This window comes from Nipponia nippon, unplaced genomic scaffold (genome assembly GCF_047370975.1).
Source record: "Nipponia nippon isolate SJK-2023a ecotype South Korea unplaced genomic scaffold, ASM4737097v1 scaffold_11, whole genome shotgun sequence".
NCBI lineage: Eukaryota > Metazoa > Chordata > Aves > Pelecaniformes > Threskiornithidae > Nipponia > Nipponia nippon.
This window is the reverse complement of record NW_028262302.1, coordinates 1472624-1490364: the sequence shown is the minus strand read 5'-3', so window position 1 is coordinate 1490364 and position 17741 is coordinate 1472624. Positions and strand designations below refer to the sequence as shown.

Below are 17741 nucleotides of genomic sequence, written 5' to 3'. Positions count from 1 at the left end.
TCAGAGTGCTTTTGTGACAAACTTTTAACTGAAATACTCATAACTGTCTTGTTCTCACTAGGATTTTAAATTTTAATTGATTAAATCATTAGTTAGCTAATGCAAGGTAAAAGAACACATTTTAATTTGGTTTGCCTTGAGCATAAGGCCAGAGGGCCCAAAATCAGGGCTGATATGTGAAGTATTGTATGGTGATATCACTTAGCCTTGAGAAAGGAGCAATGCAAGAATACTGTCCTCCTGGTTAGACTGTTTCGGGCTCTAACCCTAATTTCATCTAATGAAAATGTACAACCACTCCCTTTAAAAAAAATCTTCAAAGATAGATTAGGTGCTGATTATGACTCTGCTTTTTTTTTTTTTTTTATTGTGCCTCCTTTAATAATGAAATTGTGGTGTTGATCTTAAGCTGTGTAGAGCAATGTGGTCTCTACTTTACTCATTCTATTTTTTCTAATCCCTTGTCCAAGAAAATTTTATATTGAATCTTGTCTTGAATTGGCTACCCAATGGCTTCAGTCAATTTAAAGTCATAATGAGGACGAATGAGTTTGTGGTTCCCCGTGAAGACGGCCAATCCAGTAATACTGTTAACTGTTTAAATTTTGTATTCACATCTGCAAATTCCCTTGTCTTCCCTAGGATTTTGGCTTGCAAAAGACAAAATATAAGCCCTTTCACTTTGTAGTGAGGAGACTACTTTTTTTCTCAACAGACCTGCTACCGTTATTTTTCAACTACTTTAAAGTTTTTCACTAGACCTTCTGCACTAGTTGAGATAGCTTATATGTTCTGAATTTATTGTTATCTACTAGGTTAGCAAGCAAGTAGGAAGCTTCCTTGCTGCTTTCTAAGTTAGGTGGGTAGTATAATTGATATTTAAAAAAAAAAAAAAGGGCATTGTTTTTCTCCATATAGAACAGCACACTAAAACCAATTCTCCTGTGATACTCTAACCTTCAGCTGTCTTCACTAGTAAGTAAAATGTGAATCCATAAAATGTAGTTGTTTCCTGTATAATGGCTTTGTAAATTCTGTATTTGAATTCATGTATCCATTTCTTAATCTGTTCAATATACTGTCATTAAAAACTAAATTCCTTAAAAGTATGCTGTGTACTTATTTTAATATGGCTTTGGGTTTGGAAGAAAATGTGTAACAGAATTTATGCTAACAGTGCCATAAGGAAAAAAAAAAAGTGTGCATCTTAAAATGTTTCATGTGATTGCTGTTTGTGCCTTCTTTTAGAGTTACTATACTAACTTTAATACCTTTTATTTCAAGGCAAAACCCCCAACATTTGTGAACAGAAAATAATACTCGGACTCTAGCACAGAAATATTTTTGTTGTTAATGACTGACTGAAGTGATTAATGCAAAACAGTTTTTGGGTTTTTTTTTTTTGGGTTGGTTTTTTTTGTTTGTTTTTTTTTTTCCTTCTGAGCCAGACTACTTTGTTTTGGGAACAGAATGGAATAAAATCCATTATCTTTTGTTTTTTTGTGTTTTCAGGCTCGGATAGCATTTTTACAAGGGGAAAGAAAGGGTCAAGAAAATTTGAAGAAAGATTTAGTGAGAAGAATAAAAATGTTAGAATATGCATTAAAACAAGAAAGGTAGGTATGCAAATTGTTCATCTTTTATCTGACCTGGAAGACTTTACAGAGTAAAAGTTCCATCATGTGATGTAAACTATCTTTACTAGATGATTCTACAATTACTTTATATAAACTGTATTTATGGTTGGTCATCTTTACACTATGTTTTCTGATAAATTTTAGTGTCTGCTATAATAAAAAGTTGCATAATTTTCAAATTGTTTGAACTCATGTCTTAAATACAGGAAGTTCAAATTGGACAGTTTCCCTTTTCTGAGTTAGAATAATGATATACTAAGTAAGAATAAATGTTCCAAAAACATTTTTACCTTATTACTATACCTTTACCTGCTCTTCAGTGGTATTAAACTTGAAACGATGAAATATTGTTCTTGTGATTCCCTAGAACTATTTTGTATGTGTAGCATGATGCAAACTATATTTTGTGGCAGAACAGAATCCTTTAAAAGTTAGTATTACATTTTGAAGTATTGTTTTTTCATGTGGTAGAAGCTAGAACTTCTAGTCTCAGTAGGTGCATTTTCTGTAGCATTAATTTAATGCTTTAAAAATTAAAATTCCATTCAGTCCATGCAGGCTAATGTCCTCCAAACCTACATGCTCTTCTGTTGCCTGGCTATTTCATTTGACCAAAATTAGTAGTTAATTTTGCAAAAACACTAGGAAAATAATCTTTTCATGTGCCTATACTTTCAGTAGTGGACTCAATTCTTACATTTATTTTTATCTGACTTTTAAAAAGTAGCTGAATCCAACAGTGTAAACATCTTGAGGATCAGGCAACAAAATAGGTAGCCTTTATTTGTTTATTTCAATTTGAGGGGAAAGTTCCTGCCAGAGTAAACCTTAAAATTTTGTAGCAAAGTGTAGTGAGGCTTCATTTGGACATTTTTAAGTTTGTTGCCCAAGAGTAAGTATTTCTAAATATATTTTACATTATGAATTAGTACTATGAATAAGTGAGTAGTACAGAAATAACTTTGATTAGTTGGTTTCATGTTAGAAACTAATGTTTTGGCAAGGATGGCTACATACGTCTGTGTAAAGTGTCCAGTATAAAGGTGCTTCAGAAAACAGAGTAAGTTCATACAGAAAGCCGTATTGGCACATCATGTGTTTTCTGGTGAAGTAATACACAGAAAGGATCTATTTCTTCATTCAGCCCTGTCCTCAAAATGGAAAGTAACTCAAGGTTTCCAACCAGTGTAAGACTAAAAGTTGCATTGTTATATCATACTGGTAATCTGCAAGTCACTCCGGATTCAGGGCAGATGAAAAGTATGTAAAGTGTTGGGGGGTATGTACTCTTCCTTTAAAGAATATTGAACATATCAAAGGAATAATGTGCTGTTATGGCAGACCCAAGTGTCTTGGGTATAAGTAACTTTCTGAAGTTGAAGGAAAACATTTTTGTTACTTTGGCAATAATAAACTTCTCCTGCTGCACATAGAGACTTTCTGCAGATGTACACCATAAGGCTGTGAGGATTGCCTACTTATTGAGATAAATCCGAGGCAGTTAATTACAGCTGGAGTGTGAAGCCATCATGTAACAGAATGTAGAATTTGAAGATGAATGGCATTGGGGAAACCTGCTTTCCCCTGAAATGCAGCTGCTTTTGTAGTTTGACTTCCCATGAAATTCCAAAATTCATCTGATGGGTAAGAAACTAGTCATCATATGTACAACAGAAGCAGGACAGCAGAAACATACAGTTTGCTTTAGTTCTTGCGGCTAGTGGGTACAAGCCAACACTGCATACTTTTCAAGAGGAAAATCCTTGCTTAAGTCCCAGCCAGAATTGTCATGCAGATTGCTAAAAACAGGAACTGAAACTCGGGTTGATTGGTGAATGTGTGGGAGGCAACGGAGAAGCTTTCTGTTATTTTTTGCTACAAATGCCCAGTAGTTTGAGGGGCGCTAATTGCGAAAGTATGATGGATTGAGTAAGGAAAGCAAGCAGGTACTGACTTATCATTCTTGGGTGATTTACTGACAGTATGTTAGTTTCTTGGTTGTTGCACTGAATGAAGAGTTCAGGATAATAAACGGGGGGGTTTTTGCCATTGTTCCTCTGAGTGAAGAATCACAACTAATGGAAAGAAACCAGCCCCAAAGTAAAATAAATTCTGAGAATTTCAGACCTGAAAATTGTTGACATCAATTTTCAGTATTGCATCTGATTCCCTCCGCCCCCTTTCTCCTCCTTTTGTTGCTCACTCCCTGATGGCATCAAAAAGTTTCATGCAGTGAAATATCACATTATAGGGAGTCAGAAACAAACTCATTCAGACAATGATGACTGTCATGATTTCTCAGAAAAAGGGTATAAAACAGGACATCAGTGTGTGAGATTAAATAAAATGCAGTAGTAGTTACAAAATAGTTTGATATTTCTAGTGTTTATCCTTAAGTATGTGTGCAACAGGTGCGATAATGTTTTAGAGAAGTAAAATGTTGTTTGTTATTTTAATGTCCTTAAATATTTTGGTAGTTCTGTGTGTATTTTTGTAATAAAATTAGGTCTTAAGTAGTTGTATCTATGGGATTTTTTCTGTAGCTAGTGGATATTCCTTTATGGTGATTTGCAGACCCAGAAAGATTTTTTCTCTTGTGTACTCTGAACCATTCTACTCCAAGCTTCATTAGCATAGTGCCGTTTAATAAGACTTGCTGAGATCATAAAGCTGTGGCTATATTTTGACTTTGTGGGGTTTGGACTGGAGCTGGCTTACATCCTTGCAACTGAGTGGTAGGATTCAACAGTTAAATAGCAGCAAGCAGTTAAATCAACTTAGGGTGTTGTTTCTCCTCCTCTTATTTTTTTCACTCATGGAAACCTAGCCTTAGAAGAATAGCAAGTGAATACTCAAAGGATTCAGAAGATGTCTCTTGTAGAATTCAGTTACTGTGTGGTGTGGGGGAGTAACATCGCTGACTTCTCAAGAACACTGTAGCTTGTTAGTGATTTTTAAGATATGTAATAATTACCCTTGTTTGTGTGACAATACAGAGAGGAATATGTGTGCAAATATATAGTTTACTGGAATTTAATAAGATTAATTGCTCACTGTAAAATTGAAGTTGAGCCTCAGATGTGATGTGAAAGACATAACTGATCTCATTACATGCAGCAATATTTTGGCTTATTTGTAGTGGCTAGTCATTGATATAATTTTAGATCAGATATGTCATTATCTTCTCTAATGAACAATAAAAGCAGAATTTTAATTAATGTTTTGAAATTGTAGTTCCAAAATGGAACAACTGCTCCTAAATACTATTTGCCACAGCTGTAAATTGAAGTTTAGGTTGGCTTTTCAATTACAGTGCTTTATTGGCTTCAGTTATGAATTGAGCAAAAACATTTTGTCAGCTTTAACTTCACAATTCCGTAATTATCTTCATTTTGATTGTTGGGTTGGGTGTTTGGGGTTTTTTTGTTTGTTTTTGTGGTTTGTTTTTGTTTTTTGGGTTTTTTTACCCCCAAATGTACAGTACTTTATAGGGCATATAAATCATAGTATGTACGCTTTATCTGGGAAGCTTGGTGGAACACTGCCCTATTACAACGTGGAACAAAGCTTTGTCTCTCAGTTTAAAGACAGCACCTGGGGTAGAGGGTCTTGCTAGTGCATGGATGAAATATGAACGTATTCATAAATAATTTTTAAAAATTATTATTGGCAGTCAGTCAGATTCAGGTCACACAAATACCTAGCCTTCAGGAGCCTTACAGTTTTTTAGTTACAATGTAATTGCTATGAAATGTGGGATTTTATCTTACTATAATGGGTCAATAGTGCCATCTACTGACAGTTTGTTAATGAGACTGTTTCTAATTGCAATTTTAGCAGAAACTTCCATAACTGAGAAGAAAATCTTACATACCATCAAATAGATCAAGCAACATTTGAGATGAACTTTTACCTTCAATTTTGAAAAACTTTTCAGCCGTTTGAGAAGAAGATTTGTTGGAAATCCTTGGTTTTGTCCAACACGTGTTCCATTATGTATCTTTTCTTGAAGTTTCATATTTGAGAGTAGTCTTTAAAATTGGTGGGAGCTAGCTACGGTTCAGTTACTCTGAAAACTTTGGTCAAATGTTTAATTTAGAATTATGAAGACAGCTGTATTTTATAGGCACTTCTTTAAAATATGGCTGCTAACTCTTTTACAGAGATCTTTTACCTTGACTCTACTGCAGAAGATTTAGAGCTCTTTTCCGTGAGGTTTTGAGTATTTTTGCAGAGAATCTATGAGGCAAAAGTCAAATTGCAAAAGGTCTAGGATAAAGTTAGAGAATTCTAGGATATAGGTGTAGGTAGTTCATGTAATATTCCTGGAGGTAAAGGGAGCTGAGGACATTTTGGTGGGCAACTTTGGTAGAGAACAGAATTTGGAAAGCTCATGCGTACCTGCATGGAAATAGTATCACCAAGATTGATTTTTAAAAAAGCGATGGAGAAGAAGAGGTTAGGGGATCAGAGATCAGGAGACGGGAAGGAGTGAGGCATGTTTGCATAGGTGGCCTGAGCAGGAATTGGAAGCTAAGCCTCCAGTCAATGGGGAAGAGAAAATCAGTAAGAGAATACATGTGATGAGAGCATCTAGTACTCTAATGTGATTCTTCAGAGGGCAAGATCTTTATCATAAGCAAAAACAGAGCAGGAGGGAAATTGAAGAGGAAATTGAAGGTGGCAAATAGGCAGGAATCACAAATGTGAGGTTCATTCATCGTAGTGCGATTGGCTAGCTATGGCAGTGCTACAACTGAAAAAATAACCTTTGCTAAATAGTTGAACCTACTGGTTTTTGAAAGGTTCTCTTAGTATCTGACACACATGAAAAAACCCACGTTCTTGGAGAACATACTAAACTCTCATCTGTAAGTTATTTGATAATTGTGAATAATTGCAAGAAGGTTATCTCAAAACTGTGTTCTTGAAAAATGAGAAATAATTGTATGATGCGATAATTATCACAACAGTTTTATTTGGATAAATTGTATTGTGTTAGTATGGTTGTTTTAAATGGGAATAGTAGAATGTTTTGAGTTGATAAAAGCATTGTATGCTAATTTGTTAATCATTTGCATACTTTTCAGGGCAAAATATCATAAATTAAAATATGGCACAGAATTGAACCAAGGTGACTTGAAAATGCCAACTTTTGAATCAGGTAACTTTTTTACAATAGCCTGTTTTAGTACAATTTGTTTATACACTTTTCTAGGTTTGCTCTGTTCAATTTATTGCGTCTTTCGTTCTTCCCCCAACCCCCCCCTTAGGTGTGTTATAGAGAAGATGTCTAGGAAAGGTTTCATATTGGGTAAATATTGTTTAATTTGAAAATCAAAATTAATTGGCTTTTCCTTTTTTGAAAGAGCTCTGAATGTCGAAGAAAGCTTTATTTAAAGTTACACAATTCCTTATTTAGCTGCTGCTTCTCATTGTTTCTTATAATAACCCTTCTTGAAGGATTTAATATTTTTTTGCCATTGTGCTATCAATCCAGAAGGAAAGCATAAGTGCAAAATAAGCATAAGAAATATTGTTGGGTTTTGGTGCTTTTATAGGATGCTAGTTTTTAAAGAATGGGGAGGAAAAAAAAATTGTAATGCATTGGCCTCAAAAAAATGTTAAGCTCCTGTTTTTATCTTAAATCAAAGGAAAAAAAGTCCTAAGAGAAAAATTAGGCTATCCTTATTGGTACTCTGGAGTGCATCTGATTTTGTAATGTAGATATAAAGTTAAACGTAACAGTTTTATTGTTCACAATATTGCAGATAGAGGAAAACGTTTGGACTATTTAATAAGCAGAATTGCATGTGGTTTCTCTTGAAATGTAGGTCTTTGGGAAGTCATATTGTTGGCCTGTATTTGTGTAATGTGCCTTAAAATTGTGGTCTACGTATTTTTTTTTTTTTCCCCTCCCTTTTTTGGGGTTGATTTGTTTGTTTTCTGCTTTAGAAGTGCCACAGTTCGGGTACTTTATACCTGGTTGAAACTAGACATCATTATTCATATTTCTTGCTTGATGGGATTTTTCGTATGTGTTTAACAGCAGTATAAGTTAGATGTTAAAATCCTTAAACTATTGGTTGTACCATGTTTTATAGTCTCTGCCATAGTAAAAGTGCAGTGGGTCAGGGTTTTAATTGTTGATAGTAAACTGATGGAATTTGTGTTAAACTTGACATGTTTGTTTTCTTCAAATGCTGGTATATGCCACTGCTTCTCTTATTTTAACTATATTTTCCATGTTGCTTTCTAAGCATCTCTGCTTTGTAAAAGAGAAATAGCCTGTTTTCTTAGCAGTAACACTTCAGCTGATCAGGGCAAGGTTTTCTTTTGTGTGCAAGTTAAATATTTTTCTAGTTCCTTTTCTGCATGTAAGGGGTCAGGATTTTTTAACTGATTCTGTTTTGTTAAATTATTTGCTTGATGCTTCAGAAAAGAATTTGAAAAAATATTTTTAATTAAAAAGCTGCATAAGACTGTATCTAATTTAAAGCTTTTATTTAAGATTTGCTTTTAGTTTCATTGGTGTCTTGTAAAAAGTAAATTGATCTAAAAAAAACAAAAAAAACCCCAAAAAACAAGAAACCCAAACAAAACTACAAACCAAAAAACCAGAACAAAAAACCCCACCCAACTATGACACTATATCTTTCAGAAGAAACCAAAGATACGGAGGTTCCTGCAGTACCTCAAAATAGCCAATTGACCTGGAAGCAAGGCAGACAGTTACTAAGACAGTAAGTAACATTTGTTGAATTAAAACTTTTCCCTGAAGTATGAGGAGCTGTATATATGTTTACTCCATGAAACAGAGTAATTGAGGTGTGCAAATAGTGGTTCATTTTTCAGGACTTCTTAGTCTCGAGCTTTAAGCAGTCTAGAGTAAGGTTTTCCACGAGATGGATAATGATGAAGCTTATTTTCCATAAATGATGTAATAGTGGCATTAATTTTTAACAGTCAGTACTAATTTCTTTCCTTTTCCCTCAAATACGCTTTCCCCTTTCTTTCTTCTCTTAATGCATCTAGGTATCTTCAGGAAGTAGGTTATACAGATACAATATTGGATGTACGCTCCCAGCGGGTAAGGTCTTTGCTTGGGCTCTCCAATTCAGAACCAAATGGTTCAGTAGAGACAAAGAACTTAGAACAAATCCTCAATGGGGGTGAATCTCCTTCATCAAAACAAAAGGGACAGGAAATCAAAAGGTAAGTGAAGAGATAAAAAATACATCAAGTTTAAGTATGTTTTACTTAGTCATTGATATGTACTGGCCAGTTCACATTGAACTTGCAACTCTAGAGTCTCTGAACACCTGTGAGTGTAGCTGACTACAAATGGTTATGAACTTAACTGAAATTGATGATACATAGGAACATGTGTACCTATATAACATACCTATAGGTATGTATTGTATACAGGAAAATACATAGTGTATTGAAGCTGAATTTATGTCATATAACTACTTTGGAGTTGTTATTTTAAGGAAAGATTCTGGTGAGTGGTGCTTTTATAATAAGAAATTAGGCAGCTGTAGAAACTTCTTCATACAGCCATCTCTTGTTGTTTTGCTAGTTGCAAAGCAGTTAAGCTGTTAGGTAGCAATTGCATTTAATCTGATTAATCTTCTAAAATCTCTTCAGCAAGTAAAATGGATTCTCCGTTAATGTTTTTATTTATGTAGGAATTCTGGTGATGTTCTTGAAACATTTAACTTCTTAGAAAACGCAGATGATAGTGATGAAGAAGAAGAGAGTGACATGATAGAAGATATTGCAGAAGGAAAAGAAAAGCACCGGATAAATAAGAAACACAAAGTAAAAGAATTTTTAATTTTTTTTTTTAATATAGATCTGAAATCCACTTTAAAAAGGGAAATCTTTTTTTTTTTTCCAGATTATTGTAAATGTGTCATGTTAAAACGTTTGTTGTTGTACCTTCATTATCTGAATGGATTGTAAGCAGATGCATTATTGATAAATTTGGTGGTTTAGTTAATATTACCTTGAAAACTTCAAAACAGCCAACCAACCTGTTTGCAAATGTCAATTAATTGATGAAAGAGATAACTGATTTGGCCATCCTAGCTTCTCTGCATACTTTGAATCCCTTTATGAGGCAAATTTAGCACAATACAATGTGCATCCTTTCTGAATTTTGGAGAAGGTAGGGACAGTTCCTTAGAAGAAACTAAATTATGTAATGGGGGGGAAAAAAAAGGGTTCCATGCCAAATACGTGTTTAATTCTTCCTTTTGTGCAACTTTTTACTAAATATGTTAAGACCCTAGCAGAGACTTGTCTCCAATAACCTTCTGTTTAAGGTTCAATGAAGTTCTGTTCTGTTTTATTTTCCTCTTTAGTTTTCCACTCTGTGAGCAGCTTTCTAGGTAGGATAGACTATATTACCTGTTCCTTTTTAGTTCTTTTTCTCCTGTGCTGGAAGAGTCTCCCTGTCTTGGGGTTTCTTTATGTAAAGAGGTTGATTTATGAATGTTGTACTGACAGTTTCATTGCTTTTGCTCAGTAGAGTATTCTGTAGCATGATGGCCCCTCTGGCTGCATTGAATTTTCTTAAATAGCTAGCAGCATTACCTCGGCTTGATGCAAGTCGTAATCTCCCCGCTTGACTTCTCAGGAAGGGTTTTCCACCATACCTTTGGTATTAACTTGTACTTCTGGTAAACAGATTTATCAAGCAATCAGTTGAATCTTTTTTTTTCTAAGGCAGTAGATAGTCTGATAAAAAGATAATCTAATAAGTAAATCTCCAAGCACATGTGAAGATATTACACTCATTTTTTGACTCTTGACAAAGATTGTTTTTTATATAAAGTAGAAGGATAAGTTTTAGTTATCTTTGTAAAAATTGCCTCTTTCTGCAGAAGTGTAAGAATATTGTGCAAGTCATACAAACATAACATAACCCCACATGGAAATTTTCTTCACCTGCAGAATGAATGAAAACTTTTCACTGATGCCCTGGTAGGGGGGTGGTTTGTTTTGTTTAAGGTGAAGGTGTGGTAGAACTAGTAAAAAGACACTTTTCTGAAAACATGGTATTTTCCAAGCTTATGCTTAACACTGAAATAGAACTGGAAAGCAAAAGGGGGAAAAAAGGCTTCTGGACCAGTAGAAAACAGTCTGTTTGTAAAGCTTCTCTGCAGAGCTATTGATATTGCAAGAAAATCAACAAAATTTTCCAATTGATATGTTTTAAATAAAAAAAATGAAGACTGGGATGTATGAGATTTGTTTTTCTTGTTAAACCTAGTGTCAGTATTCTTTTCATTTCCTAATGATCCACTAGACTGTGTTGCTCTCCTTTTTTTTTTTTTTTATAAGCAGCTCTAGATCTGACTGTATCTAAGTGGTTTTTTTCTGCATTTCATGTTGAAAAATGTTTTCCACTGCAACCAGGTACTCAGAGTAATCTATATTACTTCTAACTGAAATATTTGAGTAGAAAAACTGTTCATGATTCAAATGCAGAAATACGTTTATCTGCTTGCAGATTGGTAATGAAGGTTTAGCTGCTGACCTTACCGATGACCCTGATACTGAAGAAGCTTTGAAAGAATTTGATTTTTTAGTGACAGCTGAAGATGGTGAAGGAGCTGGAGAAGCTCGAAGTTCAGGGGATGGAACAGAGTGGGGTAAGATGCTAACAAAAGAATTTGGAAATAAAGGAATACTTGTTCATGATAGTACATAAGAGTTGCGATACCTGCTAAGATGGTGTGGATGTGTGGATGATTGTGATGATCAAAAGCTGATGCTTAAATAATAGTGTGTTGGATACTGAAACTTTCACATATATCTATATATACACGCTGTCGTAGTTGCCACAAATACAATTACAGTTACATTTGTTTTGGGTTTTGGTTTTGATTCCAAAACTAAAAGAGGAGAATATTTTCTTTCTTGAATAAGAAAGGCTAGGATTCTGAATGTGTTTATACCTGAATTAAATTTGCTTTCAAATCTAGATTTTGGGGGGTTTTTTTGCTGTTTGTTTCTGATCAGGAGCTTTAAACTTTTTGTGCTCAAGTTAAATGAATTTCTTTGGTGTACATGTAAAAATGTGCAATTAGTATACTTAGTTTTTTCTGGATGAGATTTTTAGTTGCTATTGCTAATGTGGCTTGCGTTAGTAGAATCAAAAAATACTTTTGTACTGGCTCAACTTTTTATTTGTTTATTTTAATTTTAGAGTAGATAATAAAATTAGGTAGGTTACTAATTTGATGTGAAACAAAATATGCTAAGTCAGAAACCCCTGGAGCCTACAAGTTTCAAAAGAAGAAATTGAAAGAGGGAGAGAATTTGGGTAGGAAAAAGAATAATGAACCAAGTAATTCACATCTGCCTTGAAATGGAAAATTGACCATCTTAATTTCTGAACTGTGGTACAAGCAATTTTGTGGTTGCATACTGTAAATCTTTCATTGTAAGGCCAAAAAGTGCCACTAGATCATCTTGTTTGACCATTTTATGTCATTGAGACAATGAATTTTTCATACTTTTAGTTAAATAAACACCTCAGTGAGCAAACAGAATATAAAGATCTACAGAAATCAAAATACTGGCACATCTTCCAGGAAAATCATCCAGTCTTGCTTTTGAAGGTACCAAGCATTAGAAAGCATTCCTTCCTGGAAATTAGTGTCAAAGGTTTAGTCACCTTTATTTTTAAAACTCAGTCTTATTTCTACTTGGAAGATGAAGCTGGACAAACTGTTACCTTTAGTTTTGGCACCTATCTATTTTTAGAAGCATTTTAGTTGCTTGGTGTTGTTCCCCTTTGAAGGCGATATTATTTAGTTAGTTTCTTGGTCATCTTTTTATTTTGCTAAACAGGCAGATCTGTCAGTATAACACGTCTCATAGGCCCTGAAGCCAAGGTTTTGACTTTGTTTGCAACATCCCTTCCAATGTATAGTGATGCAGAAAGTTCTGGTTCTAGCATCAGTCTTACCACTATTGTATGTAGAAGGAAAGACAGCTTGATACTATAATTTGTGCAGCCAAAGATTTATCCATTTTTTCACAGCAGACTGCTGAAACTTACTGAACTAGCTTGTCCGTTGAAATTCCAAGTCATTGTTCTCCAAGATTACTTTCCAGTGTGTTATATCTCTGTCATCTTCTCGGGTAATTCCCCAGAATGGGGGGATTCTGATTTATTTGCGATGCTGACTTTGCAAGTTAAAGTTTTTCAAACTTGTTTTCGAGCAGTTCAGTAGCTGTCCCAAATGTAAAAATAAAATACAATAAAATTTAAAAATATATTTTAAAAATCAAATTGGCCCACCACGCTTTTCAGAGAACAGTTTGAATGTCTTTTATTACAGTTTAAGTGAACCCATAGCAGAAGCGAGGCAGACCATTTTGCGAGTTTGTACACACTTGTGACTGCTTTTTTTGTGACAACTGGTTTAACTGCAGTAATTCCATTGTTACCAAAATGCCCATGTCTGAGGTAAGGAAGTGGGAAGGAGGAAATAAAAGGTATGTGTTCTGAGTTTTGCCATATGAAGACAATATCCATAAGTTCGTTGTATATTTTTTACTAACTTACTATTTAAATGAGCCAGAAGACATACTTCCAACTGTAGTAGCAATGCTTTTTTCATCGTATGTCACCCATTTTAGTACAGCTGTTCTTTCCTTAAGTGGATGTTCAAAGATACAATCTTATCAGGCCTTGGGGTTAAGTGTCAGTTTTTTAAAGATCAGTGTGTAAATCTGAAACATTTAAAGTCAATGCTTCTTTATTACCTATCAAAAATAACATTTCAAATATTGTCCCACTTAAATGTCTTCTAAAATAATATGTTGCCTAAACCAGTTTATCTTGGCCTGTCACATTATTTTAAACTCTGTGAAACTGTTATTACTTGAAATCGCCAGGTCCATCCATTTATTTATTAATTTTTGATGGGGAGCTTCATTTAAATGAATACTTGCCATTACTTTCTAAACAGTTGCATCAACCATCAACTTTAGTATTTCAGTTATAATTCATATTTTTTTTATCTTCCTAATGTAAATAGTTGCTCTGTTCTGTTTTCTTCTCAGCTTTTTTTTTTCTTCCTGTTGTAGTTTTCCTGTCATTGGCATCCTTCTTATTCTTGCAAAGATCTAGGCTTTCTGAAAAAATGTAAATGTTTACATGTGCCTTTCTTTACAATGCTTTTATTTAGTATTTGGAAACCAAAGTTCTGATATTTAGGCTCTAAACCTATTGCCTAGTCTTGCTTTATTATTACTTCCAATATTTAATCATCAAAGTATTATCTGTAGGTCTAACTTCAGATATGCTAAAATATTTCATCACCAAATTTGATAGTTACATTTTTGCTATGGGAGACTTCTGCAAACCAGCCACTGAGTGTGGAAGTTTGGTTTGCTTTTTTCCTTCCTATAATATGGCTCTTTACGAACACATACTTTTTTTTGTAAGTGCCTCATTTAATATACTTTGAGTCTTCGATTATTTTCAGACGTGATTTAAAGTGTCCTGTCATGCAACATGTTTTACTTAGGAACAGCTTATCTTCAAAATAGTGAAAGATGAGCAAATTCAAGCAGTGTTAAATAAAGAATTAAAGCATGCAGCACATTCAAAAATGAATGTACATTTTTAGATCAAAAATTTATAAATGCTGCATGGTGATATAGTATCATCAAGAAAAAGATGCATATAGAACTTCTGTTTGCTTAAGCAAGCAGGAATAAATACATATTATTATATATTATGTTACATAAGAAGTCTTTTTATTGTGCTTATGATTTCAGTGACTAACTATGTGTTCATCTCTGCATTTCTCCTCTCCATGAAAAGCAAAAGTTCTGTTTACAGATGGACCATGAGTCACAGAATGATTGATTGTGCCCAGAATTCTGTGTGGCAGAGTGTGACTGGAATTCAGAGTCCCTTGGGTCATCTTTTAAACAAACAAAAAATCCTTTCTCCACTAAATGGTATTGTCCACTAGTGGACATCCTGGATCCTCTGCACTGCCTGATGTCAGTTTAGTGTGGGTTATAAACACTGCAGGCAATTCACTACTACGGGGGAATTACGGAGGTCCTCTAGTTACGTGGCTCCATTCTGAAATAGCTAAGTACCCCTAGGCATACCTGAGAGAAACACTACTGGGTTTTCCTAAAAATCTTCATTGAGATTCATTTCACAGCCTCTCTGGCTAATCAGAGTTAGTGTTTTATCTAGTTTTCTGTTTACAGCCTACATTTCAGCAGCTGATAGCATTGTTTTTCAGTATTTATGCTTGCAGGCTTACGTGTTTCCTGTTTTCTGTTGACTGAATGAGCCCAGTTCCTTCAAATACTTTGTCTTGATACCTAAATGCCATGTTTGTTTTGCAATCTATAGACATTTTCTAAACATTTCTAAACTAGTATAGAACACAGACTGGACATGTTACTTCAATTTCGTCATCACCATCACTGAATTATGTGGACTACTCCTGATTTAATACACCACACCTTTTAAAACATACCAGAATGACAGTTTTGTTGTGGCTTTTTTTTTTTTTTTTTTTACAACAGCATTACATTGCTGTTACATATATTCTGGTTCAGTTCAATCCCCAAATCCTTCTCTGCAACACTGCAACCTAGCCGATTTTTTTCCTTTTGTTAATGGTGCTTTGGATATATATATTTAATTTTAATTTGTTCTTAACTGAATTTCCTTTCATTGGGTTTTAGGAGATTTTTTGTTGTTATTTTTCCTAATTTCTTTCCTCCTTTGGTTGGGCATATCCTCTGACTTATCTCTCTGTGCCTCTTGTATTTCTTGACTAATCACTATTCTTCTCAGTCAATGTTTTGGCCCTGCAGTCATAAAGATTGAGGTCTTTGTGTTTGCAGTTTGGTAGTTGTAGCTGCAGTTTGGTGTAGGATGTCATTGTTCCGTTCCCCTCTCCACATTTGTTTGTGGACAGCTCAGGGGACTCTACTGTTATGCTTCCCGTTTCACACCTTCACCACCATTTCTGTTTCTATATTCCACCTCTTTGATCAAGATTGTTTCTCTTTGTCATTGATCAGCCCTATCTGAATGATGGTCTTTTGGTAGATGCATCAGTATCCTAGGATATCTTGTCATTCGTTGTCATGTTTTGTCATGAAACATGTACTTGGAATAACTCCTCCTGGTTTGCATCCTAAATGCATGTTTCTTTGTCTCTGCTGTGTATGGCTCCTCTTGTGCACTTTATGAAAACACTGCTATCGTAGGTGTGATTGGAAGTTGGGAACTGAGGAACTTAGTTTTATTATTTTATGTCTAAAGAATTTGTACGCATAAGCGTAACTGGCACACAAATCAAGTTTGGTTGCTGCCTCGTTGTCTTTCAGCAGAAGTCCTTCTGCAAATGTTAGATTTACCTTGTCTTAGAAACAAGTTTATCCCTTTACTAATTCTATGCTTCCAGAAATGTTTGAGAAGGATAGTTTAGCAGACCAGAGACTTGACTTTTCTTGGAGAATAATTAACTCTGCAATATTTGTCAAACAGAAAAAGACATGTCTTCTGAAACTACTGTGAAATGTTGTATTTCTGCTAATTTAATTGCTGGAATGCAGTGGGATGTCAATTTATTCACCTATGCGAATTATTTTTCTTCATCTTTATGTAAAAAGCTGTATTTATAGACTTGTTTCTCTGGTTATATGTAGGACCAAGGTTTCTTTCTTGTGCATGAAGAATGAGTGTGAAAGGATGCATGGTGGTCTTCATGAATAAACTGGCACTGACTTACTCAGCTTGCATTTTCATGAGTGATATAGCATGAATACTTTTATTTGCTTATTCAACACTGGCTGAATAATTTCTTAACACTGTCTTTCTAAAGATGCAGTAATTGTTCCTGAAAACCAATGAATTTTTGTGTATTTTGAAGTATCTAACATAAACAGTTACTTATGAAGCTTAATTTGTTTGCTCTTTAGTAACAAATTAACATACAATTTTCAAATATGTAACTGATATTATACAGTGCCTTGGAAAACTGTATTAAATGAGACTTAGTGTTTTGTAAACTTAAAACTGAGAAACTGCACCTTTAAAGTAAAGATTTATTAAAACTTTTATTGATGCTCTTATACAGCTATGATAGTAAATCGCCAACAGCTTGCATTGCCAATTGCTGATTTTTTTTCTTTTAATAATATGCTGCATGTAGACAAAGATGACCTGTCCCCAACTGCTGAGGTTTGGGATGTAGACCAGGGACTAATAAGTAAACTGAAGGAACAGTACAAGAAGGAACGAAAGGGGAAGAAAGGGGTAAAGAGTAAGTGCAGATTCTGAATCTTGTAATGCAACGCTTTTTTTGCCTATCTATATAGAAGACATTTATTCTCACAAGTTCTGGTTTTGTTTTTGTTTTTGTTTTTTTCCATTAAGCATCGTTTTCTGTAACGGGGGCAACCAACTTTAACTTTCTACCTGCTGAATGTGACTATGTTAAAACCTTTGACAGCTATTTGCTAGATGAGAAATGTTGAAAACACATAAAAATTTGAGGTTAAATAGGTAAAGAGAGCTAAATGCTTTGAAATGTGAGTGTAAAAAATAACGAACAACTGGCATTTTGAGGATATTCCTACTTTGAGAAGTTTTCTGAAAAATTTAAACTTTATCTGCTTCTAAAAGTATAATACTATGGTACTGTTGTGGTTGGGGGTTTTGTTGTTTTTTTTCTTTACTCTTTAAGAGTTTTCAGACCAGTTGACCTATTTGAACTATGTAAGTTAAACCAAACTTCAATATTGAAGTACCTGGTAAAAAAAGCTTTTGTAACTTATGTCATCAGCTATACAAAGCTCTTAGTGGACAAAGTGTTATTAAATCAATGTAGCTGTAGAGAAGCCCCCTTGATTTGCAGTGTTTTTATTTTGAAAGTATATTGTAACAGTTTCTGGTGACATTTAGTAAAAAATACTTTTTTTCCTCGATTTGAAAAATTGTGTGAGTATGTACTAACTAAATTAAGTGATATTAAAATATTACACTTCATTAAGAATTCTGTAATTATTAAGATTTGAATTTACTTTGTAACATCT

General features: G+C 34.2%; 1 protein-coding gene across 5 annotated transcripts in view; it reads left to right on the top strand.

Moving 5' to 3' along the window:
• Positions 1 to 17741, top strand: part of STRN3 (striatin 3) — a 65113-nt gene that overhangs the window by 20367 nt on the left and 27005 nt on the right. For 2 of the 5 annotated variants that reach the window (XM_087747121.1, XM_087747118.1), the window contains exons 2-8: positions 1513 to 1616; positions 6728 to 6801; positions 8299 to 8380; positions 8673 to 8852; positions 9329 to 9461; positions 11158 to 11299; positions 16859 to 16969. In XM_087747121.1, coding sequence (XP_087603247.1) covers positions 1513 to 1616; positions 6728 to 6801; positions 8299 to 8380; positions 8673 to 8852; positions 9329 to 9461; positions 11158 to 11299; positions 16859 to 16969 — 826 coding nt within the window. The remainder of the gene's footprint in view (positions 1 to 1512; positions 1617 to 6727; positions 6802 to 8298; positions 8381 to 8672; positions 8853 to 9328; positions 9462 to 11157; positions 11300 to 16858; positions 16970 to 17741) is intronic. The other 3 variants (XM_087747122.1, XM_087747120.1, XM_087747119.1) reach the window with 2 other exon arrangements.